Source organism: Saccopteryx bilineata, chromosome 6, assembly GCF_036850765.1.
Source record: "Saccopteryx bilineata isolate mSacBil1 chromosome 6, mSacBil1_pri_phased_curated, whole genome shotgun sequence".
Classification (NCBI taxonomy): domain Eukaryota; kingdom Metazoa; phylum Chordata; class Mammalia; order Chiroptera; family Emballonuridae; genus Saccopteryx; species Saccopteryx bilineata.
Window position 1 is genome coordinate 169249272 of NC_089495.1, and position 26699 is coordinate 169275970.

General features: G+C 45.4%; 1 protein-coding gene and 1 non-coding gene across 3 annotated transcripts in view; both read right to left on the reverse strand.

Annotated features, from left to right (window-relative positions):
* SLC24A3 (solute carrier family 24 member 3) overlaps window positions 1–26699 on the reverse strand; it is a 654625-nt gene that overhangs the window by 220242 nt on the left and 407684 nt on the right. For both annotated transcript variants that reach the window (XM_066234658.1, XM_066234657.1), the window contains one exon: window positions 13228–13304. In XM_066234658.1, the coding sequence (XP_066090755.1) occupies window positions 13228–13304 (77 nt within the window). The remainder of the gene's footprint in view (window positions 1–13227; window positions 13305–26699) is intronic.
* TRNAS-GCU (transfer RNA serine (anticodon GCU)) lies at window positions 25935–26010 on the reverse strand. Its single transcript has one exon. It is a non-coding gene; the product is annotated as a tRNA-Ser (tRNA).

Here is a 26699-nt window from a genome sequence, read left to right on the forward strand (position 1 = left end):
AGCAGTGCAGGAGGGTTCCCTTTTCTCCACACCCTCACCAGCACTTATTATGTGTTGTTTTGTTAATAAGCGCCATTCTGACAGGTGTGAGGTGGTATCTCATTGTGGTTTTAATTTGCATTTCTGTAATATTAGTGATGTTGAACATTTTTTCATCTGCCTATTGGCCATCTGTATGTCCTCTTTGGAGAAGTGTCTATTCATTTCTTTTGCCCATTTTTGATTTGATTGTTTATCTTCCTGGTGTTGAGTTTTACAAATTCTTTATAAATTTTTGTTATTAACCCCTTATCAGACGTATTGCCAAATATATTCTCCCATTGTGTGGGTTGTCTTTTTATTTTGTTAATGGTGTCTTTTGCTGTGCAAAAGCTTTTTAGTTTCATATAGTCCCATTTGTTCATTCTGTCCTTAATTTCACTTGCCAGTAGAGATAAATCAGCAAAAACATTGCTATAAGAGATATAAGAGAGTTTACTGCCTATGGTTTCTTCCAAGATGTTTATGGGTTTCACGACTTACATTTAAGTCTTTTATCCATTTTGAGTTTATTTTTGTGAATGATGTAAGTTGGTGATCCAGTTTCATTTTTTTTTTGCAAGTACCTGTCAATTTTCCCAACACCATTTGTTGAAGAGACTGTCTTTACTCCATTGTATGCTCTTATCTCCTTTGTCAAAAGCAATTGTCCAAATAGATATGGGTTTATTTCTGGGTTCTCTGTTCTGTTCCATTGATCTGTATGCCTGTTTTTATGCCAAAGCAGGCTGTTTTGAGTATGATGACCTTGTAGTATAACTTGATATCAGGAAGTGTGATACTCCCACTTTATTCTTCTTTTTCAGGATTGCTGAGGCTATTCATGTTCTTTTTTGGTTCCATATAAATTTTGGGAATATGTGTTCTATATCTTTGAAGTATGTCATTGGTATTTTAATAGGAACTGCATTGAATTTATAGATTGCTTTGGGTAATATAAACATTTTAATGATGTTTATTCTTCCTATCCATGAATATGGTATATGCTTCCATTTGTTGTATCTTCCTTGATTTTCTTTAACAATGTTTTATAATTTTCTGAGTACAATTCTTTAACCTCTTTGGTTAAATTTACTCCTAGGTACTTTATTTTTGTTGTTGTTGCAATACTGAAGAGGATTCTTTTCTTAATTTCTCATTCAGATAGTTCATTGTTGGTGTATAAAAATGCCACTGATTTCTGAATATTGATTTTATATCCTGCCACCTTGCTGATTTCATTTATCATGTCCAGGAGTTTTTGACTGAGACTTTAGGGTTTTCTATGTACAGTATCATATCATCAGCAAATAATGATAGTTTTACTTCTTCTTTTCCAATTTGGATGCCTTTTAACCCTTCTTCTTGTCTGATTGCTGTGGCTAGGACTTCCAGAACTATGTTGAATAAGAGTGGTGAAAGGGGGCACCCCTGTCTTGTTCCTGATCTTAAGGGGATTTCTTTTAATTTTTGCCCATTGATTATGATGTTGGCTTTGGATTTGTCATAGATGGCCTTTATCATGTTGTGAGGTATGATCCCTGTATTCCCACTTTGCTGAGAGTTTTGATCATAAATGGGTGCTGGATTTTATCAAATGCTTTCTCTGCATCTATTGATATTATCATGTTATTTTTATCCTTTCTTTTTTTATGTGTTGAATCACATTGATTGATTTGCAGATATTGTACCAGCCTTGTCTCCCTAGAATAAATCCCACCTGATCATGGTGTATAATTTTTTTTCATGTATTGCTGGATCCAGTTTGCTAATATTTTGTTGAGAATTTTAGCATCTAATTTCATCAGGGATTTTGGTCTATAGTTTTCTTTCTTTATAGTGTCTTTGCCTGGTTTTGGATTCAGTATTATGCTTGCCTCATAAAAAAAGTTTGGAGTCTTCCCTCCTTTTGAATTTTTTGAAATAGCTTGAGAAGGATAGGAGTTAGTTCTTTGAATATTTGGTAAAATTTGCTGGTGAAGCCATCTAGCCCAGGACTTTTGTTTGTTGGGAGTTTTTTGATAACTGTTTCGATCTCATTTGATGAAATCAGTGGTTTAGGTTTTCTGATTTTTCTATACTGATTTTTGAAAGATTATATGTTTTGAGGAATTTATCCATTTCGCCTAAGTTGGAATTTATCCAACTGGCCCTAAGTTGTCTAATTTTATGGCATACAGTTCCTCATAGGATTTTCTTACAATCCTTTGTATTTCTGCTGTGTCCATTGTTACTTCTCCTCTCTCATTTCTAATTTTATTTATTTGAGTCCTCTCCTCTCTCTTTTTTTCTTGGTGAATCTGGTTAAAGGTTCATCGATCTTGTTTACCTTTTCAAAGAACCAGCTCTTGGTTTCATTGATCCTCTGTATTGTTTCTTTAGCCTCTCTGTCATTTATTTCCACTCTGATCTTTATTATTTTCTTCCTTCTACTACCTCTGGGTTTTACTTGCTGTTCTTTTTCTAGTTCTTTTAGATGCAGGGTTAAATTGCTTACTTGAGCTTTTTCTAGCTTCTTAAAGTATGCCTGTGGTGCTATGAACTTCCCTCTCAGGCCTGCTTTTGCTGTGTCCCATAAATTTTGAATTGTTGTATGTTTGTTTTCATTTGTTTCAAGGAAATTTTTGATTTATTCCTTGATCTCATTGTTAACTCATTCATTAATAACATGCTATTTAGTTTCCAAGTGTTTCAATGTTTTTCAGTTTTTCTATTGTAGCTGATTTCTAGTTTCATGCCATTGTGATCCAAGAAGATGCTTGATATGATTTCAATCTTAAATTTGTTGAGACTTGTTTTGTGTCCTAGCATGTGGTCTATCTTAGAGAATATACCATGAGCACTTAAAAAGAATATATATTCTGGCCCTGGCTGGTTGGCTCAGTGGTAGATTGTTGGCCTGGCGTGCGGGAGTCCTGGGTTCAATTCCTGGCCAGGGCACACAGGAGAAGCACCCATCTGCTTCTCCACCCCTCCCCCTCTCCTTCCTCTCTGTCTCTCTCTTCCCCTCCCGCAGCCAAGGCTCCACTGGAGCAAAGTTTGCCCGGGCGCTGAGGATGGCTCTGTGGCCTCTGCCTCAGGCGCTAGAATGGCTGTGGTTGCAGCAGAGCGACGCCCCAGATGGATAGAGCATCGCCCCCTGGTGGGCATGCTGGGTGGATCCCAGTAGGGTGCATGCGGGAGTCTGTCTGACTGCCTCACCATTTCCAACTTCAGAAAAATACAAAAAGGAGAAAGAAAAAGAATATATATTCTGCTGCTTTAGGGTGAAAGGTTTGAAGATATCTACTAAATCCAGTTGATCTAGTGTGTCCTGTAAGTCTGCTGTTTCTTTGTTAATTTTCTTTCTGGAGGATCTATCCAGTGATGTTAGTGGGGTATCAAAATCCTCTACTATTATAATATTGCCATCAAAGTCTGCTTTATGTATTTAGGTGCTCCTTTATTAGGTGCATAGATATTTATAATGGTTATATCTTCCTGTTGGATTGTTCCCTTTATCATTGTGTAGTGACCTTCTTTATCCCTTACTATATATAGCCTTTGTTTTAAAGTCTATTTTGTCAGATTTAAGTATTGCTACCCCAGCTTTTTTTTCATTCCCATTTGCATGAAATATTTTTTCCATCCCTTTACTTTTAGTCTCTGTGTATTTTTTGTTTTGAAGTGGGTCTCTTGTAGACAGTATATGTATGGGTTCTATTTTCTTATCCACACAGGTACCCTATGTCTTTTGATTGGAGCATTTAATCCATTTACATTTAAGGTTATTATTGATATATAGTTGTTTATTGCCATTTTATTCTTTAAATTTATATACCTCTCTTACTAGATTTTTTTCTCCCTTTGTTCTGTTTACAGCAGGCCCCTTAACATTTCTTGTAGCATTGGTTTGGTTGTAATAAATTCCTTGAGGGTTTTTTTTTTTTTTTTTTTTTTTTTGGTCTGGGAAGCTCTTTATTTCTCCTTCAATTTTAAATGATAGCCTTGCTGGATAGAGAAGTTTTGGTTGTAGGCTCTTGTTTTGCATTATTTGAATATTTCTTGCCATTCCCTTCTGGCCTCTAATGTTTCTGTTGAGAAGTCAGATGTCATCCTTATGGGGGCTCCTCTGTAGGTAATAGACTGCTTTTCTCTTGCAGCTTTTAGTATTCTTTCTTTACCTCTTAATTTCTGTATTTTAATTATGATGTTTCTTGGTGTTGGCCTCTTTGGGTTCATCCTTAATGGAACTCTCTGTGCTTCTTGAACTTGTGTGATGTTTTCCTTCATCAATTTAGGAAGTTTTCAGCTATGATTTCTTCAATCAGATTCTCTATCCCTTGTTCTTTCTCTTCTTCTTCAGGAACCCCTATGATGCGGATGTTATTTCTCTTCATGTTGTCACAGAGCTCTCTTAGAGATTCCTCAAACTTTTTGATCCTTTTTTTTTTTTTGCTGCTCTGCTTCCATGCTTTCATTTATCTTGTCCTCTAACTAGCTGATTCAATCCTCAGCTTCATCCATCCTGCTTTTAATTCCTTCCAGTGTGATCTTCATTTCTAATATTGTATTTGTCCTTTTTGTCTGATTCTTTCTTATTATTTCAATGTCCTTTTTTTTATACTTGCTATCTCTTTATTTAGGTGCTTTATTTAGGTTGGAACACATCTTTCACTTAGCCCAACTGAGCCATCTGTCCACTAACCCTTCTTTGAGGGCTGCTTCTGGGCTGTCCTGCATTCTGGTAGAATGAGCTCTCAGGACCAGAAAAAGTCCAGAGTCACAGGGCTGGACATTGGAGTCAAGCAGGCACACACAAGTCGGAAGACCTGAGGGGTACAGCTGGGGTATTATCTATGCAGTCCAGACACCTGGCCAAGAGCTTGGCACACCCTCCTTTCCGTATTCCTCAAGGCAACCTGAAGGACTGACGCTGCGTTTATTCAGGGACACATGACAAGACAAAACAATGTGGCTGTGTAGCTAACAGACAGGACTGAAACTTAGTTGGGTCTTGTTCAAGTGCAGGCTTTAATGGTTCATGCTTTTATCTCTAGCTCACAGGTCCTGGGGTCAACCTTCAGCAAGCCCATTGGCAGCTCTTGAGCTCATGGTCAGACCCAGACCTTCAGATAGAAATCTCGGGAGCAAGGAGAGAGAGAGGAGGGAGTAACCTGAGATCTATGGAAATGTAATAATTTACTGCCTCCGCATTAATCCACTCTGGACACCAGCGTTAGCTTGGTGTTGACACTGACAGATTAAGGACATACTCAGCACTTTCCAAGAGTAAACAGCAAATTCCACATGCTCTTCTAATCATTTTTCCTTTCCAGGGTGAAATCCCTTAACTAAACATGTCTGCCCAGCAAGTGAGTTGTTGCTGAAACCTTGCTGACCAGATCATGTCAGTCTCCTGAAATCCCACAGCACTGCCGCAGTCCCTCTCCTAGAGCCCTGGGCTCAGCAGAAGCACCAGCTGCAGTGAGGCCTCCGTGATACCCCGTCCTGCTGTTCACATGGACTGGCTGTCTCCAAATGGATCTGACTCTGATCCCATGACAGGAGGAGTTTTGTGATGGGTTAAGCACAGGTGAGCTGCCCTCACAGGTGTGGGGTGGGGAGAAGATGATGACTAAAATAGACAACATTTACTGAGCACGTACTATGTGCTCCCACTTTATAGACATGGAAATTGAGGTCAGGAGAAGTCTTTTGTGACTTGTTCTAAAGCACCAAGCTTTTTAGTGATACATGCGTTTCCTTACTGCTAGGTGTCCTCTCTCCTCATAGGACATTCGTCTCACAGTGGTGGCCTAGCAGGGCCTTCCCTGCATCCTATTTGCTTCAACTTCTAAACCCAGGTCATCCCTGAAGGGGACAAAGGGCAGCACCTCTTTGCTGGTGACCTTTCTTCCCGGCCATCTCTGCTTCTTGATTTTTCTTGATTTTGAGTTGACAACATAAGCAAAGGGAGGGAAGATGCAGATAGGGTTCATCTGCACGCCTTCTAGGGCAGCCCTTTGCCAACTGTGGCTATTTAAATTTATATTACCATGAAATAAAACTAATGATCAGTTCCTCAGTCACACTAACCGCATTTCAAGTGGTGCGTGGTCATACATGGCCAGCGGCTACCGTACTGGCCAGTGCAGACAGAGAACGTTTCCATCAGCACGGGAAGGTCTATTAGATGGCATTAGTCTGTAAACATAGAGTCTCAGAACCAAAAAAGCCAAAGGATAGCTCTTGGGGAGACAAACGTGCCCCTGGGGCTGGGGCGGACAGTGGGCTTTGATATGCAAAGCTGCCTCCCCCACCTCCTGCTTGTACCCTGGCCCTTCTCTGCTCCTAAGAACCCGCTATTGCATTAAGTAGTATATTCTTTGGCTCTTAACAAAAGCAATCTGGACCCCAGGGAAGGAGGCAGGTCCAGAGCAACTATTCTTCCAAATATTAAAGTTAAACAGCAGAGAAAACTGTGAGAAGCTCAGGCCCTAAGGAAATGACCTCCATCTGGTGAGGCCGTTTTTAGATAGCCCTCTGCCTTGGAATGCAAAGGGACCGGTAAGCTCAGAGGAGTAAGGCAGTCTTTCCTACTTGGGACTGGGCTCTCCCTAGACCAACCCTTGTTCTTCAGGAACAAATGTAATTAGCATTCACTATTACTTGGGGTGAAGGGCTTAGTTTTGGGTTGTGGTTGCAGAGCCCAGACTCTCCATCAGGAGTTAGCCGGTCCCCATGCCTTCTAGAGGAAGCCCTGTTCTTTCATCACAATGACTGATTAAGACCTGACCCAAGGGAGGTCAACCTATAGGCTGGCAGGTGACTCAGGTCAGACAGGAAAAATATGAGCCAGACTGACTAGAGACTTCCGGGGCTAAGAACTAAGAACAGTGAACAGTACAGGGAGAGAGGGAGCAAGTAGAGCAGGTGCACACAGGACACCAGGCAGAGTCGGGGCCAGCACATGGTCACAGACTGTGGAAGGGAGGGTGGGACAGAGGGACCCAGGTCCTCTAGGCACTGTGCTTGGCTGGGACACTGTAACAGAGGAAATAAGAAACAGAATGGACCTACAGGGAGTGGGCCTAGGGATTCCAGAGGGAGGTTGATACTTGAATACCCCTCCATCCCAATCACATTTCGCTACCTCCATCCTAAGGGCCTTCCTTCAGTGCAACTAGTTTCCGCTGCAGCTCTGGGGAGCAAGGGGGTCTTAGTGGAATCACGAACCGCAAGTTAGCAAATTCTTGACTTTAAAATGCTGATCTGAGAATCGGAAAGAATTGGATGCGGGCTCACAGAGAGATGTTCCCCAACTTCCAGACCAGATTAAAATTTCCTGGGCTGGTGGAGGAAAGAAACGTGGACAGGAGCTAGAGGTTTGGCAGAGACCACAAATCTTGGGGTCCAGCCCTGGATATCACTGTACAGGGATGCCACAGGGATCAATGGCAATGGTCCTTGCCAACCCTGGAGAAGTGCCACATGTGGGGTTCTGGCATGACAACACAGCACAAAAATCCTGCCTTAAGTTCCCAAATGCCGCACCCACTCTGTGTAGGGAACCCAACTCCTTTTAGTATATGTGAGCCCCTCAAATGGGCACTGAACACTGGCTGTAGCGAAGGTGGAGATGTGGACAAGGGAGTTCCTACCACTGGACAGAGCTGGCCTAAGGCAGATGGCCAGGGACCCCCTGGTGGCCCACATCTCCCTTTAGCCACCTTAGGAAGCCTCTCGTGGCCCAGATGGTGGCTGCCCTGACAGTGCCTTGGAGGGAAAAGAAATTTCTGTGTGCACAGAGTCCACGCCTGGGTTTCCTGTGCTCCTCAGAGAGTGTCTAGTTTTTGGAATATGACAATGGACTTCAGAGCCTGATCTGTGGTGGCATAGTGGATATGGTGTCAACGTGGAATGCTGAGGTCGCCAGTTCGAAACCCTGAGCTTGCCGGGTCAAGGCACATGTGAGAAGCAACTATGAGTTGATGCTTCCCACTCCTCCCCCTGACTTTTTCTTTCTCTCTCCCCTCTCTGTAAAATCAATAAATAAAATCTTAAAAACATATATATAAACATCAGAAACATTCTTATTGATATTTCTCTCCTGGGCTGGTCCATGGATGGTCTCAGTTGCTGGATCAGAGCTGGACCCTTCCTCTAAACCAGTGGTAGTCAACCTGGTCCCTACCTCCCACTAGTGAGCATTCCAGCTTTCATGGTGGGTGGTAGCGGAGCAACCAAAATATAAATAAAAAGATAGATTTAACTATAGTAAGTTATTTCATAAAGATTTATTCTTCCAAACTTAGCAAAAATCTGACATAAAGTACTCGGTAAGTATAAATAATTATTATTATATGCTTTAACTTGCTGTAACTCTGCTTTATAAATTTTATAAAGTAAAGTTACTTCCCTACTTTATAAATCACCATTACGGTGGAACCGGTGGGCGGTTAGAAAATTTTACTACTAACAGAGATACAAAAGTGGGCAGTAGGTATAAAAAGGTTGACTACCCCTGCTCTAGACAGACTCACTTAGCAGAAATTTGCCTTCATAAGGGCTATCGATTCATTTTCATATTAGCATATAGAAATATTTCTCTCCTGAATGAGAGGAATTACATTGAAAATGTGAAAAGAAGGCTCGGGGCTTAGGAAGAAGACTTTCCCAAAGCTGACAAGGTGCACAGAGGGCATTTATTTCTGCGGTGAAAGTTGATTTATTAAAAACAGACCCATTTTGAAAAAGAATTTCAAATATTGACTACTGAAAGCTTCTTTCACTGGAAGAGAAAATGTGCAGATTGCTTTATAATCTCAAAGAGTCAGCTATCAACATGCGAGACAATTAGTGAAATCACACAAGATATGTATAAATTGCAACCAAACCACAGTTCTAGAAAATTATTCCCAGGCTGCTTCCTCTATTCGGGGCAGGCTCCCTGAGCTTATCGGGTGCAGATGTCCTCACAGACAGGAAACAGGGCTTTTAGTGTCTCCGTGTTGTAACAGATTGTTATAAAGCAAGTCCTAAGACAAGTGTGTCTTCTTGGGGATATTCATTGTTGATAAAGTTACACAGATGACAAATTCCCACACTAGGCAGGAGCCCATTCATGAAGAATGGTAGGGCAGGTTTAGAAATCTTTTTATTTTTATTTTTTTAGTGCAAGGCCAGGATTTAGGATTTCTGAAATTGACAAAACCAGAAAGATCCAAGGAAAAATTACATCTACAGTATCTGGCAAGTTTAACCAGAAATGGCTATTTCATTTCCACAAAGCTCACACACAAAAAGGAAGTATATGTATGAAGAAAAAAAAAAGAAAGAAAGAAGAAAAAGAAAGAAAAAGAGAAGCAGGCTTTGATATCTAAGAATGTCCTGGGGTGGGGGTGGGGGGTGTCCAAATGCCAGTGCCACCTGAGGCTGAAGGCCATAGTGCCTGGGGCCTCGCAGGAAAGCAAGCTCATGGCCCCAGTGGAATGGGGAAGCTGGAGTGTGGGCGTGACCTAAAAGGCCTGGGCCCCCTGGCTGAGAACTGAAATGACAACCAGTTAACCCCATGAAAGAACAGCCCCATGGCCCTCTCTTGGGGGGCAGCCTAGGGTGACAGAATGTAACTCTGGGACCCTCCCTTCACTGGGAGGCAGACAGGTCCTCAGGGGCCTAGAGATGGCTCAGTGAAGTTCAGTCTCCTATACCCCGTTCTCAGTGTCCCTCCTCAAGTCTGGGGCATTCCTCAGGGTACCTGAGTCTTCTGTGCTCTACCTGGGTCTTTCTCACCTTACTGGAGGGCTGGCCACTCAGACTCCTCTGGCGGTGGCTGATCCTATTTCCTAGGCATGGAGGGGTGAGGTCTGGAATCTGCTTCCTACCACTTCTAACTCAGCAACTAAGCCCCCTCGTGGTGCCTCCCAAGTGAGGACGACCCTCCCCCAACCTCTTCACCCCCAATATCCAGTTTCCGCTCACTCCAGACACCATGGACTCTTCAGTCTCGAGATCTTTCATTACTGGTTTCCTGTTCCTGCCTAAGAATCCCTCTTCCCCCCTTCTTTAGAAAAGGCCTACCTACTCTTCAAGTCCAATGCACAGCGCCTCCCAACACCAGTTGGTAAATTCTCTGCACTCCCACACCACACGGCATAGGTGACAGCCAGCACACTGTGCACAGAGCTGGTGCTGTCCACAAGTGGGCCTCCTCACGGGACAGGTTCCTGCAGGTGCGGCTGTATCTCGGGCTTCTGGAAGGGTCCAGCCCAGAACCCCTGTGTTGCAGGGGCTGAATGCAACAAATCTGTACTTAGCTCCTGGAAGCTCTGGCTCACACATCTATCTCTTCCCTTCACTTGATCTTGGCCAAGAGACTGAGAAGTGATCGTCATCTGTCATCTCTTTCCTGCTGGCCACGAAAACACCACACGTTAGCCCTAAGCAGTATTTCTTCTTACATTCTGTTATGTTCACCTAACAGTTCCTGAGCATGCTACCTGTGCTGGCCACCATGGTAGGTGATAGGGAGAAGAAGAATCACTCATTCCTGCACTAAACTGGGCAGCGCTGCTTGTTGGATGCACCAGACACTGTACAAAAAGGCTTTTCTGTGAGTCTCATGTCCTACTGGGGGGATGTATTTTCTTGTGGAAAGGGTAATGTGAGATTTGGCCCTTGACCTTGGAAGGGCACTGGCAGGTCCACTCTAACCTGTGACTCTGCTACATAAAAGAGGTACCCTCATCCCCGTCTGAGCCTGACTCTCCCTGTACCACATGCATGTACGCGGATGCCCCAGGCAGCGAGTTCAAGCGGCTCCCCTTGTTGTCTTCCCTGTAAGAGGTGGATCTGGGAGCAGGCCTACGCAGGTGTTGGCACCAGGCACAGGCTGTGTGGGTGGAGAGTTCTGGAGCCCATGTGCCTGCAGCATGGCCTTGAAGGGGTGGATGTGGACCTTGGCCCCTGGACTCCTTGCCCTGTGGTTTCTGCAGTGCAGGGCTGGCAGTGGTATTAGAACCAGTGAAGTTGGAGTGCTGAGCTGCAGGTTTCTGCCCCCACTGGGGAGAAGAATCTCAGGGTACCTGTTTTTGTTCACGCCACCATCCTGCCTCCGTAGGAATGCACTAGGCACCAGTGGCATTACAAGTGTCCCTAACTCATGAAGAGCGAGGCAGACACTGCTCTGTCTCCGCTGGCGTCAGGTGGGCAGGGCAGAGGAGAAGGGCTATGGGCCCTCAGGCCGCCACAGCAGGATGGAAGCTCGCACTGTTTGTGCCGAGGAGAGGAACCTCATCTCTCAGATGTCGGGCATAAGGGTGCCAATGACACGAGGAAATTCTGGATGGACCCAGCTCAGTGCCTGGGTCTCCTCAGCCTTTCAACAGGGGAGCCGCGTTGGTGCCGCAGGTGGCAGCCATATTAATTGCTCTGCCAGCGCGCCCTCCTGCAGGGTAGGGAGGGATGCAGAGTCTACTTTATCATCTGGTATTTTTAGAGAATGCCTTTGCTTAAAAGGGACTTCTCGTGCGTTTTGTTTTTTTAGTGGTGTGGTTCTGGGAGGCTGGGGGAAATGAGGCAAGACCTGAAGAGCTGATTGCTTTTACGGTGAGAGGAGTCAGGCATAGGGCCACTCATGGGCCAGAGAGGTTAAGTATACTGCTGGAAGCCACACACATAATGAGGGCAGACCTGGGCTCCAAGCCATGACGGTCAGACTGCAGAGGCCAGGGTGTGCCTGCTGACTTATCCAGGTGGATTGAAAAGTAAGGTCTCTGTCCCCTCCTCTTATGTCACAGTGGCCTTGTGGCTGCAGTAGAGTCTGGTAGAAAAGATGCTTGTGACTTCAGAGGCCTGGACATTAAAGGGCAAGACTTCCTCCTTGTTCACTGTCACCCCCCCTTTCTCTCTGAGCCCTGGGCTTCCACATGGATCCACGCTGGACTGGCCACATGGAAGTGCTCTGGTCAACAGTCCCAGCCTAGCCAGTCCTTTGGCTACCTCTGCCCAGACGTGAGGATGGAGAGCCCTTTTGGAGTGGGTCCTCCAGCACCAGCGGCTGCAGCCCCAGCCATCTGTGTCACCACCAGCCATCCAAATCAATCCCCTCAGGCCCGGGTCCTGGTGCAGCATCTCCTCTGTGCACGTTCTGAACGATCGGCCCGCAGAACCCATAAGCAACATAAAGTAGTTATTGGGTGTGTCACTAAATTTGGAGAACTTTCCCCCTAGCAATAAATAAGCAGAAAGGAATGGAAAGAACTCCAGAAGAGGTGGATGCCATAGAGATTATCTCCACACACACAAACCCTCCCACATGGGTGGAGGAAATCAAAGGCCTTCACTCCCCTGGGTTTTCAGAGGCAGCGCCAGAACAGTGGGGGGTAATCAGAGCCAGAACCAAGTTTTATGGATCATCTACTATGTGCCAGACTCCATACCACTAGCCAGTATACTCGATCCACTAACTTAACACCGTCCCTGCCACATGCCAGGAACGAGTCAGGGAATTAAGCTACGTACAACACAAAGTCCCCGCTCTCCTGAGGCTTACAGGTGAGTGAGCTTGACAGTAAGCAAATAATCATATAACAATCTGTTGGGTAGTGATCAGTGGCATGGAGAAAATGAATTGGGTAAGGGAAAGGTAGTGGCACTTTAGAAAGGATGGTTAGGAAAGGTTCCCCAAGAGCCATGATGGCGAACCTTTTTATAAAAACCGCCCACTTTTGCAGTGCTGGTCAACCTGGTCCCTCCCGCCCACTAGTGGGTGTTCCAGCTTTCATGGTGGGCCAATCGTGGTGCCATTTGGTTGCTCCGCTACCGCCCACCATGAAAGCTGGAACACCCACTAGTGGGCGGGAGGGACCAGGTTGACCAGCACTGCAAAAGTGGGTGGTTTTTGTAAAAAGGTTTGCCATCACAGCCCAAGAGGGTGATATTCAAGCAGAGAGGAAAGTTAAATAGTGGAGAGCAAGTCTGTTTGACCTGGGAGCCCACACTTTGGGCACTGATATCACAGAAAAAACACATACAGCTACCTGTCAATTTATGAACCCATGGCTACTTAAAGAGGGCACATTGAGAGATCATCCCACAGGGCCCAGGACCCCCACCAGGTGTGTGAACAGGAAGAAGGGAGAGGCCTCTGCGGCACCACACTGCCCACCCACCAGCCAGGTCAGGCCTCCTTCCCGACCCTGTAGCAGAGCCACGAGGGGTACTTACACAGAGCACGTGGAGCACCACCGCCCCCTGTCTCCGGTCCTCGTTGCTGAAGATGTCGTTGGGGAACTCATGCAGAGCTAAGGAGCAGAGAGAGAGAGAAAACCAGCTCACTACAGGTGACAGCATTTCCGTGCTTGGGGGTTTGGGACAGTGTTACCTGTCCTCATTTTTTTTTTTTTTTTTTTGTATTTTTCTGAAGCTGGAAACAGGGAGAGACAGACTCCCGCATGCGCCCGATCGGGATCCACCTGGCACGCCCACCAGGGGGAGACACTCTGCCCACCAGGGGGCGATGCTCTGCCCCTCCGGGGCATCACTCTGCCGTGACCAGAGCCACTCCAGCGCCTGGGGCAGAGGCCAAGGAGCCATCCCCAGTGCCCGGGCCATCTTTGCTCCAATGGAGCCTCGCTGCGGGAGGGGAAGAGAGAGGCAGAGAGGAAGGAGAGGGGGAGGGGTGGAGAGGCAGATGGGCACCCCTCCTGTGTGCTCTGGCTGGGAATCGAACCCGGGACTTCTGCACGCCAGGCCGACGCTCTACCACTGAACCAACCGGCCAGGGTTGTCCTCATTTTTAATATAGGGTCTTTAAACTTGGATGAGAAAAAAATTACATCTTTATAAATCAACTGGATTATTTCCTTCAGATGAGAAGGTAGGCAACCAACTCTAGTGGTGGTAAGAGCATCTGGGACTCTGGCCCCAACAGATAGTTCATGCTCCATTACGCGTGCTACTATACTCACGCATCACTCCAAGAGTAGGTGGCTTTTAGATTACCGCTTATGATTAAAATGTTAATGAGGAAGTCAGCTGAGTTCCCGGGGCCAGAGGGCACTGGGCAGACCCAGAGGTGCCTCAGGAAACCACCTGCATGTCTGGCTGGTGATGCCATGTCGGCTGCTGCCCAAGTCCCCCAGCCCTGCCATCTTCCAGCCTCCCTAGGTTAGGAGCTGGGAGAGAGGAGGTGCAGGGTGTCTCTGTGAGTGGGAACGAGAGACCATAACTTGTTCATGCCTAACTGGCACCACAGCAGTGGGCACGGGGTGAGGTGCCCAGGCTTAAAGTTCCAGACAGACTGCTGTGGGAGCTTGAATTCTGAACCTAGCACGGCAGGACTCCAGTGTTAAGATTTACACTATGGTTAGCTGCATTGTAACAGGTTGTTATATTAAACATCAATTTTACCATGGTAGAAGCTTCTGTGACTCATTTGCAAAGGACATTACCATATGATTCTGGCTGCAGAGAATGTGATTCAGGGACAGCCTCGCTGGAGACCCACTGGGCAGCAGCTTCATGAGGAGGAGGCCCCTGATGCCTACTACTGATCTCATCAGCCCTACATCTGCACCACAGACACAGCCTGTCAATGCGTCCATTGTTATTTCACGGAGTGTTGCTTTGCTGATGTTCTTAAGCACTTGGTGTGACTGCATTAATTTTCTGAAGGGAGAGGTCCACCCGGGGTCATGGGAAGGCTCCTCAATTGAGCATCTGGAAACGTGTGGCTAGATGCCAGCACTCACTTCATATGGCCTTTGGTGGTATGTATTTTCATCTCTTAGGGCCTCAGTTTACCTACTGGCCATCTGAACAATGGTCTGAGGTTCCTCTTCACTGCTCCCAGGAACACAGAGAACAGTTAGTACACACAGAAGATACTTTTAAGTGTCAAGAGGATGGAAAATTCTAAAGGGAGTGGACCCTGGGCCCTGGCCAGTGATGGAGTAGGCCACTCTTGCCCAGGTGGCCCAATGGGTCAGGAAAAGAGCTACCAGCTGTCACTCAGCTGAACTGGCTTCCCCAAAGCCAAGCAAGCTCCCCACATGGCTGGCTTGGACTCTGCTGCTAACACATCTGGGAAATCGTGCTTCTAAACAGCTGTGCAAGACAAGCGTGTGTGTAGGAGCCAGGAGAGTGCAGACATCATATATTATAACAGTGATGAGATGCTGGTCCGGCCTGGGGCCAAAGACATATTCCTGTCTGGTCTTGGGGTTGAAATCACCTGTCACCAATTCTTGACTGCCTTGCAGGTACCTGTTTCTCCAGGATGGTGTTTAGTCCAAGGAAGCTGCACAATGCATGTGCCTCTAGGGAAGTGCTTCCTGCGATCAGGCTGTTGGGACCACATGGCTCATGTGGCATGCTGGGAACAGCTACACATCTGGCTGAGGGTTTCCCTGAATACTTTCAAAGTCCTCCAAGTCTCTTTCTGTTTCTCTCTTTCTCCCTCTCAGTTTTCCTTTTAGTACATCTCACCAGCCCCAGGGGGCCAGCAAAGGCAAGCAGAGCTGTTCCCATAGAAACTGCTGAGCCTGAACTTGGTAGATTCCCCTTTCCAAGGCAACAGCAATCAGCGGCCCTGCTCCTCTCCCCTAGCAGCTTTCCTGCGGCCTGAGGTTGATGCGTCTAAATGAAGAGGTGCTGGGGTGAACAGTGTTTTCTGCTTTGTTTGGAAAAAAGAAATGGCAGCAGGGATATCGTGGCATCGTTAGACACACTAACTGCATGTTGATCAAGCGGAGCAGCCCAAGATGAAGACCAACACATCCTCAAGCCCAGCTCCCGCGCGCAGCATGTCTGAGCAGAAGGGATCGGAGCCACGGCGATGGGCAGAGTGCTGGTGTCTCATCCCAGGGATTTCGTACCCAAATGCTGAGTGAACTTGACTGACTGGCCTCTTGGGAATTGCCCCAAGAACCTGGAGTCCTGACACAGCCCAGCTCCTCCCTGCAGTGATGGCTGACTGGACAGTTCTGCTTTAGACACTTTCACCCAGTGCCCACCGCCCAGACCTGCTGCTCCTTCTCCCCCCGGCATGAACGTGGGGAGACTTTGTCAGCCAGCACCTTCCTGACTCCTTTGTGGCCCTCTGCTGTTGTGTGAGTACTCAACAAATGACACTCCAACCGAACTGTGCTCATTTGTGGCCTGTGTGGACCTCTGACTCAACTGCACTGAAAGTTCCCTGTGGACAGAAGCTCTGCCCTGGTCGGTGCCCACCAGGCTGGGATCCATGAAAGAGAAGGATAGAAAGCAAGTCAATACAAGTGTTAATGAACTCAGAGGGCTTTTCACCCAGGAGACGGATTCGGTATAAACACAGAATTATTGGCTGAGAAATGACATTGGGAGGGACACTCCAGTAAACTCCCCAACATCTGGATTCCAACTTGGGGGACATTCAGGCAGTTCACAAGTACCCTTTTCTCCTTGTTCCAGAGACGTGGAAGGAGGATGCTTGTGGGTCCCCTTCAAGACCAGGTCGGGCCAGGCAACTCGCCTTGAATAACAGAATGTGAGGAAAACAACATGTGTCATATTTCCTGGCAGGCTCTGACAGCCACTGCCAGAGTCACCACCTTATCTTATCTAAGCATTCACGAAAACATACGCTGGGATGAATCTTCCATCAGCCTGGATCCTGAGGAACTGATATCAGAATCCCACCCCTCGGTACATGCATTTTGTGCATGTAGAATAAGTAAAAATGCCATTTTTATTCTTCTTAACACTGAGATGAGGGCTGCTTGTTACCCAGCATAACCAAGCCTACCCTGAGGCATGCAATGACTAACATGGCTCTTGGTTTTGCAGCAGCATTTTGCACATGAGACCTTGCTTTGCAGTAATTTCTGTTTCTTCTGCCTCCTTCACTAGACCGGAGGTTAGGATGGGAGGAAATTTATTCTTCTCTGTATGCTCCATGCTTAGTAAAGTGCCCAGCATGGAAGAGTCACTTCATGAGTGTTTATTGATCAGATGTACACATCTGTCATAACTGAAGGCCCCTGAACAAAATGATCCACAAAAGAATCTGTGTGAAAATGGATGTAGTCACAATTTAATTTTCTAAAATATTTAGTCACTGGAAAAGTTTCAGAGACATTCAGCGAGGTTCAGCGAGCCATAGGAACGCAGCAGGGAGAGTCCCCAGCAGTGGGCATACAGGATGCCCCAGGAACACAGCCTGCTGGGAGGCTGCCTCGCATAAGGACCAGGTCTCAACACTGGAAAACTTATTAATAAACCACTCATGTGCAAAACAACAACAATAACAAAAACTACACACTCACTCAGCCTTTACCACGTGCCGGGCAGCACACCAAGCTCTTGTTCCAGAGCGGACAGGCCACGCAGTCCTCATCATGGGGCCGTTTCGAGCTGAGCAGATGAAAGGCTCGGCTGGGGGCAGGGAACCCCCCCAGGGAACCCTCTCCCCTCTTTGAGATCATCCCAATAATTTAAGCATCCTGAATTTAAGGCTAAAACTCATCTTTATCAAGTACTGTAAATATATATTTATTTCTTTTTCATTGTTTCTACATGATAAGATTTACCCCTAATTTACAGATAAGTAAATCGAGACCCAAGAAGCCAAATAACCAGTCCAAATTCATATAAATGTTAGTGGGGGAGCTGAGATCATAACTGGGGTTAACTGTCTAGCACAGTGGTCGGCCAACTCATTAGTCAACAGAGCTAAATATCAACAGTACAACAATTGAAATTTCTTTTGAGAGCCAAATTTTTTAAACTTAAACCATATAGGTAGGTACATTCCTTATCGAGGTAGTGCCTGCACGTGGTATTTTGTGGAAGAGCCACACTCAAGGGGCCAAAGAGCCACATGTGGCTCGCGAGCCACGGTTTGCCGACCGCTGGTCTAGCATGTTGATTCCTGTATCAGAAAGGAACTATAGGTCATAAAACCAAGAGCCTCAAGGCAGGGCTCATCAAACTATCGAAAAAATATTAGCAATCAAATTTGCTGAGAAGGGTTGCTTCAGCCAAATACTTATGTGGTGGCATTTGTTTACTACAGGCAGCCAGGGAGTTTTAGAAGTTTGAAGACTTAAATTTGATGCCCTCCTTCACCAGTCATGAGTTCTGTGGCCTTCAAGAAATTCCTTGACCTCTTTCAGTCTTAATGCACAGAATGGGAGAATGAAAACAATGCTAGTATATGTGGACAGAGGATTAACTGCAATACTTGTGAAATACGTGGTACCCAGAATGAAGTCACCAGTTATCAAATACTGGCTCATTTTACTTTATTTAAAAATGGAAAGGGAGAAATATGGACAAGGGGTGTTCCCCACGATATCAATGCTCCACTCACATTCCTAGGGTCCCACCACGTTCATGTCAACTTGTATGTCGTTGCTGGAGGGCTTGCTCCAAAGCCGAGAAAGGATGTTCTACCCAGATACCGAGGGCTGGATATGCTGAGGAATTAATGCTTTCTTTCCCTCAGAAGAAGCACTCATCCAAAGACTAAGGAAGCCTTCAACCTCAGCCCCCTCCCCACTTGAGTAAGATAACTCAGAGGTGTGTTCTACACTGTTTCAGTTCTCAACAGAATTAAGCACTGGGGTCAACTAGTCCACAGTAACAATTGGCTTTATAACACTCCTTTGACTGTCTGCCTTCCCTTCCTTGTCTCAGTTCTGGGCTCCCCTATCTGGACCATCTCCCAGATAAACCTCTACTTGAGTCTGCCTCAGACTCTACTTCTGGCAAACCCATATTTAGACGAGGCGAGCTAGGAATTTCGCACTTCTGCACCCATCCATGTCAACAAAGGTTAAATTTTCTAGCAAAGGACTCATTTATTTGCAAGTAAATTTTCCCCCCAATAATAGCAACAGTCTTCAGTGGCTCATTCATAGTGAAATGATGTAAACTACATTGTCAAGAGAACTCAGAACCACCTCCCTCCTGAGTGCAGGCTGGGAGACGGTATGTGCCCCTTTTCCATGGTGCTGAACTTGATCCAACACCCAAGAGAAGTTCCTTGATTTTCACTTCAGAGCTCTTTTTCTCATTTCCATATTGGCAGAAGACTTTAAACAACCATCCCACAAGCTTTTCTCCTGGAAGGAACAGACATTCTTTGCAACTAAAGAACCCTAATCATTAGCTACATAGACTTTTGGCCTGGCAGGGCACTGAAATGTAATTTGACGAACCAGAAACATATTTCTTTATCAATAATGAAAAGCCATGGCATCAATGCTGTTCATGGTTCTGAGCCAGGAGCTACTGTAGCAAATACAGTGAATAATGTAGTGGTCTCAGGCCACAAACATGGCAATAGAGAGAAGGAGGCCTGTTTGCAGGGGCAAGGGCCTACAGCTTGCATTTGTTGTTGCTCATGTGGGAATACCATGGCTGTGTCCATAATGAATATTCATTAAAGGAAATAAAATATTTATGGTAAATAGCCCTGTGGTGTTCAGAAATTGATGCCATTCTTGGACTGCTCCGGTCCTCAAAGTGTCCCTTGGTGCCAATGTCAAAGAGAATGTTTAGATGGGTGAACTGGGGTCCGACTCAGGGGCTACATCTCTTATGGTCTCGAGTCTGCTCATTGATCCCAAGAAATTCAAACCAACAAGCTGACCTATGCAGAAACGCAGTAAATAGCTCCTTAAGAGTGTACTCAGCGTAAGACAGAATGCCCATACCACCTCAGCACCCTTGGAGAGGACGAGGCTGCATGAAAAACGTCCTTAGAAAAAATGCAATTAAAATAGTTCATTTTGAAAGTAGTAATTCCCTATAGGAATCTATATTAAAAATGCTTCCTCTTTGTGCATTTATTTTATAGAAGATGAAGTGTATATGATGAAAAACTAGAGGTTTCAAAATCAGTGATTTAAAAACAAAAAATGTCAATTCATCAAATTTCAGAGTTGGAAGTAACCCCTAGTATTGGTCTACAAGTGGAAAGGTACCTTTTGGTGAGAAGCACTGTTAAAGTTTTCCTTCTGCTTCCTCTTTGGAAATCTGTTCTTTTTTCTTTCTCCGTAATGTTATTGCACGGTTATCAATTTCAGGGATAGAAGACAAATTTTATCTCATGTTCATCAGTTGACTAGTAATGCAGACTGGTGGGCTGGTCTGGGACGGGGCTCAGTGTGGGTGGGTGAGCACCATGAGCCATTAGCAATGTCTGTCATAGTCATGGAAATTCGGAATGGGGGTTTATTTCTTACACTAAAGTCTTCCTGACAAAGTCCTAAAATAAAAGAATAGCTGGCATTCCTTGTGCCTGGAAATAGTAATTCCCACCATCATCTTTGATCTGTAACTCTTTTAGAGTATAGTTCACTTAAAAAAAGGAGGGGGGAGATTAAAAGTATTTCTATACGATTCCCTAAAGATACCAGATATATTCCAGCAGATGTACTAGGTGGTTACCCATTTATAAAACATTAGCTTGCAATTTGGTCTATAATAATTAAATATCTAAGAAAGCTCACAGTTAGTTGTAGGAAGAGCTATAAATAAATAGAAAAATTATTAGATAATTCAGTTTACAAAACTCAAGCTGTTTTCACTTCTCAATTTAGTACTTGGCAACGTCTCGCGTTGTCTTAGGATAAAATGGAAATGTTACCTGTAATAAGTCATTATCCCCTTTTACCATCCACCTATGGTTTTAGGTCAAAGCATTCAAAAACTCTTCCAATTACATTTACAACTCTTTTAGGGGTAACTTCCAGCTCAAGGATTTGTGGTTGGATCTCTAAGTTAGTGCATCAAAAGTTTAGATTCCAAATATCACGGATACATCTCTTAAAGGAAAACATCTATTACTGAATATGAACCAAATTTAAAAGAAGAGTATAATTAATCTAAAATAAAAAAATAATTCTTATATCTATTTTTCTCCATTTTCTTGGGCCATCACAATGCTCTAATGATGGCACATCATAGCTCTGAGTGAGACACACTAAACACCCTTTGCTTCTACAACAGGAGTCTCAAACTCACGGCCCGCCGAACAATTCTGTGTGGCCCACAGACTAATCCACGAAGTTCAAAATATTTTGGATAAAATTAAGTAAGCCTAGGGGCCTACTTATATTTTTCATTTCTCTAGCATCCTAGCTAGATATTAGCTTAGTTAACAGCAGTTGTGATGCGAACTACAGTTTCTGGTTGTTTTGTGACACTGAGTAAACTGCATGTACGATTGTGCTTGTTGTACTGATTTTTTTTTGTTTTCAACTGCAGTGAGAAAAGTGTTGCGTAACAGTTGCCTTTTGTAGACCTAGTGCGGCCCGCCTAATGGCTGTGATCTTGCTCTGCGGCCCACATGCTGAGTTGAGTTTGAGACCCCTGTTCTACAACATGCTTTAGTCTCCAATTAGATGATAGACCAAGATCAGGAACTGATGATGAGGAAGATATCCTAAGAAGGCCATTGTGCACTCTTATAATTAGCAAAGCAAGACTCGCCCTAGTTTGGAGCAGGCTAGATAAAAGAACGGGGATTTAGAATCTACTTGATGTATACCACTCATTTTTGTTGGTATATTTGCTGTTATGAATGATGCCCTGAAGAGACTCTGGATTCTGCTGTCTTCCTTTGAAGAGTGATGAGTTTTTGTTTGGGCAGAAAGCTAAATTACTAGAGGGTCATCTCTAGTGGTGGTTTCAGGCTTTTTCTAACTAAGTCTGTTTTGATGATGCTTAGGTCTTGAGATTCTTGTAGGATTTCAATGGAAAGATTTAGCTGTTTATCAAGCCCCTTTAACTTGGGGGACTTGAACTCCAAACTGTGTCTCCCCAAGGGCTGGTAGCTACTGAAATCCCTACTCAGCAATTTTAGCCTTTTGACTGTTGTTTCCCTTGTGGTGCTTGGAGTTGCCCCTGAAGCATGCATGGCTCAGGTGTCAGTCAGGGATTTAAGACTCCCTTCCTTTCTGCGATGTCCCCCAATTTCCACCTGCTTTGGGAGTTCCAAACTCTAATCTCTGGTGCCTCTGCTTTCTGGCTGAGCTCTATCCTGCAGGCACTATACACACAGGGGAGTTTCATGGGGGAAGAGACTGACTGATAACGGCTTTCCCACAGTGTGGTTTCCTTCTTTCAAGACTCATTGACCCTACAGTCTTCACTGACTTTGCTTTAAGCATTCACTTTCCAGAGATTTTAAATAATTGTTTTCCTCTGGTTTGACCAGTCCATAATGATTCCTACCTTAATCCAATACAGGCTACTCTACCATGACTGAAAGTCAAAGTCCAGAATATATTTAGATCCTCCCATGCTGCAGAAATTTGTAGTAAACTAAATTAACACTAAATGTTTCCAAAGCTTTCTGTTAGCCACACTAAATCCTCCATGAAACGAAGGCAGCCTGAAATAACTGTGTGGCCGAATGGGAAATAATAAGCTGGGGAAAGCTAAGGGGACTGGGATGGGCTGGCAAGATATGATGGAAGGGCTGGGAGGTAATCTAATTTCATACTGACTTATATGGATTGGCTAGAGAGAGCACTCAAGGCAGGTGATTACAAGAAGAGATGCTGCAGTATTCCACAGCCCTCAACTAGATCTATTTCAAGGTCAAGACAATCCAAAGAAGCATCTGTGGCAGCTCTGATGTGTCCGACAGGTGATGCCCACTGGCTTAGAGGCAAGAAGGTATGTTAGGAGGCAAAATGATATTGGAAACCAGTTACAGCCGAAGAGGGAAATTGTGTTCTGCTTTCTTTTCTGGAATCTGGAAATTCTCTTACACGTTCCCATAAACGCCAGATTTTTTGACGTTCCACATGAAGTAGGCAAATTGAAATTCACAGCAATAAAAGTAGGTGTTTAATAAATGCTTTTCAAGTCCAGACAAATTTGTGAAGCTTTAGAAACAGGAAAGAAAGGTAGGCAGCAAACAAAGCTTCTGACTAAATCTGGCCCTTACCTCAAGCACATGAAAGTATTAATGTTTTAATTTTTTTTTTAAAAAAAAGAAAGTGAAGTAAAATTCTGCTTAGCTCCTGAATTAGCTGAGATCAAAACAAAAACCATCAGAGTTTGTGTTCCGAGTGAAGAGGAGAGCCGACAGGGAGAAGGAGGGGAAGGCTGCACTGTTACAGGGCAGACCTCCAGCACAGTCCCCTTCACAAGGTACTGACTCTGGCCCACCTCAGAACTTAGGGCTTCAGGTCATTGCTAGAGAGCTTGTGTCTTTCTCTGCACTTACATTTCTTTCTTTCTCTCTCTCTCTCCCTCCTTCCCTCCATCTCCTTCCTCACTTCTTCCCTTCCTTCCTTCCTTCCTTCCTTCCTTCCTTCCTTCCTTCCTTCCTTCCTTCCTTCTCTCTCTCTCTCTCTCTTTTTTTTTTTTTTTGCTTCTTTTTCAAGTGAGAGGAAGGGAGATAGAGACAGACTCCCACATGCGCTCTGACTGGGATCCACCTGGCAACACTCATCTGGGGCCATGCTCACAACCAAGATATTATTAGCACCTGTGGTGGAGGCTCCATGGAGTCATCCTCAGTGCCCGGGGCCAATGCGCTTGAACCAATGGAGCCATGGCTGCAGGAGAGGAAGAACAAGAGAGAAAGAGAGAGAGAGAGAGAGAGAGAGAGAGAGAGAGAGAGAGAGAGAGAAGGGAGAGAAGGGAGGGTGGAAAAGAAGACAGATGCTTCTCCTGTGTGCTCTGACTGGGAATAGAATCCAGGACTTCCACACACCAGGCTGATGCTCTACCACTGGGCAAACTGGCCGGGGCCCTTTGCACTTATATTTCATTGCATGGTTGGTTCTTGAGTTAAAAACATATTCAAAGAAATCCTTAAAGAAATCAACATAACTATTTTGAGACAACCCCCCCTCCCCAAATGCAGAGGCAATGGTAGTAACATAAACTTTGTGATGCAGTAACTTAGGTCATCTTGTCACAATGACCAGATGAAAATGTACATATTCATCGTTATAAACTAGGACAGATTTTGCGCCCACAGGAGTAAAAGGCTGGTCAAATGAAATAAAGACCCCCGTGTCACCCCCACCATCCAGGGACAGGTTTAACATGCCCTGAGGACGCTGGCATGCAGCTCACCCAGCATGCTGGCCAGTGAGCTTCTATAGTGCGTGAGGTGGAATGACTCAGACATTCAAAGAGTGGAAGGGAAGCTCAGAGCGTTACTTCCCTTGATATTTTCTCAAACAAACATCGGATCTCAGGGCACTTCAATAGGTCTATGAAGAAAATCTATGAAAATAATTCTTTGACCCTCTCAATGCTTGAGATATGTGGTATTTGGGGGGGGGGTAGGCATACAAATAACTATTGTTCTTTGAGATTCTACAATATTTTGAGTTTTTATGTATAGCTCAAAAAAGTAGGATCAGACTGTTCAACTTATGGGCATAAAAATCTCCAATCTCCTAGGCAACAAACACTAGGGGGGGTGATAGGTAAAGGGGCTGTTTTTAAACCTCAAGATGAAAGCAGCAATCCCTGTGGGGGCCCTGGGCCTGGGCAACAAGGTCCAGCCAAATCGCTCCTGAGAGGCAGGTTGTCAAGTGCCCACAGGTGGGAGGGCTGGCGAGAGCAGCACGACCGCTCCCTGAATCTAAGACATGGAAGCAAATCCGGTGGTTTATTCTCAGCGATTCAGACAAACAGTTCTGTCCAAGGATACAGGATTCCTTTGAGAAAGATTCAAGGACTGAAGTGACTCTGATCTCGTTATGATTACAGCTGCATCCTGTCATGAAAGCAAGCTTTCTGGGGACCCAGACGCGCACACAGATGCCTCCCCATTAACTTAACTCAAAGATGAACGGCCTAGTTACTGCATGTGTCCTGGTGCTCTAACTCTGGCAGAGATAACTAGAAAATACACAACACAATCTTGCCTCTTGAAGTTCACAGCCCAGCTGGGGAAGCCGTGTTTGAGTGCCCAAGCAACACAGAGCACAGGATGTTGGGAGGCAGGCTATTTCCCCAGATATGCACACACATGTGTGTATGTGTATGTGTGTATATGTATACTCACATTATAGGTATTAATCCCTGCTAATAACTATCCCAAAACATAGTGGCTTAAGACAGCCATAATAGTGTTTTATGATGTCTCACATTTCTGGGGACTGACTGGGCAATTGCAATGACACAATGGTTGGAACGAAAATACGAAGGCTGGCTACTCCACGCCTTTCCAGCACCTGTGCTGGGACTGCGTGGGCTCCTGGTGCTCCTCTCTGTCTCCATGTGGTCTTTTCCTGGGGTCTCCTGCATGAGGACTTCTCACACAGTGGCCCAGACATACAAGGCACATTTTTCAAGACAGAGAGCAAGGGAGAAGTTATATGGCCTTTTATGACCTAGCCTGGAAGTCACATAATTTCTATCACCTTCTGTTCCTTCAGGTAGTGCCAAAAGTCTGGCCAGCCCCAAGTGAAAGGGGAAATGGACTCTACCTCTTGATTTTTGGTGGGGAAAGGACAGGATTCTGGAAGAGCACACATTCCTGGAGTTATTGCTGTGGCCATTTTGGAAGATGCAATCTGCCACTGTTTACCTCTACCTGAAATGATAACTATACTTGTAACTACATTCATAACTAATAGACCAGACAGGGAGTGGCATTTACTTACTTACTTACTTACTTATTTATTTATTTATTTATTTATTTATTTTGTATTTTTCTGAAGCTGGAAACAGGGAGGCAGTCAGACTCCCGCATGCGCCCGACCGGGATCCACCCGGCACGCTCACCAGGGGGCGTCACTCTGTCACAACCAGAGCCACTCTAGCACCTGGGAAAGAGGCCAAGGAGCCATCCCCAGCGCCCAGGCCATCTTTTGCTCCAATGGAGCCTCGGCTGCGGGAGGGGAAGAGAGAGACAGAGAGGAAGGAGAGGGGGAGGGGTGGAGAAGCAGATGGGCGCTTCTCCTGTGTGTCCTGGCCGGGAATCGAACCCGGGACTTCCACACAGCAGGCCGACGCTCTACCACTGAGCCAACCGGCCAGGGTGGGAGTGGTATTTAGAGTCAGGGAGAAAAGTATTAGCCTGAGCCAAAGCTGTGAATAAAGGTAGCATAGGGGGAGTCTGGCCTGAGAGGAGTCTGGAAGCAGGACTTACGCAGCCTCCTGGTGGGGTGGAAGCAGAGACAGGTGTGCAGGTGGAAGGGAGCGGAGGGTTCTGAGTTCTAATGAGGCGAGTGCTCTTTTATGTGCTTCTCCTTCAACAAACAGCCCAGCTTACCAGCGGAAACACTCGTAGCTAAATGCGTTTCCCTTATGTGATCTTTCTGATCCTCATGGCAGCTCTGTGCTTTACAGGGGAAACCTGAGGCCCCGTTTATAAAGCAAGCAGAATTTGAGGCCAGGTGTTCTAAGTCAAGTGTCCTTTCTTCTAAGCCACAGTAGCCTCTTGGGAATCAACATTAGTAAGGGTTTAGTTCACATTTCCCCCCAGGTTCAGAGATATTAAGTACTTACTATGCAAACATTAGCTTGGTTTCTTTCCAAAAGAAAATATTTCACCCCAAATTTTAAAGAACGCGTGGAACTGCATGGAACTTCATGGCACATTAGAACCCAGCAGGGGACCCAAGGCTAAAATCAGCCAATGTTCCTGATTAGCTGTTACTAAGCCTCTGGCAAGAGTAACGGCACCCAGGAGCTCACGCAGGCTGGGATTCTGCTCCCCTGAAGGAACA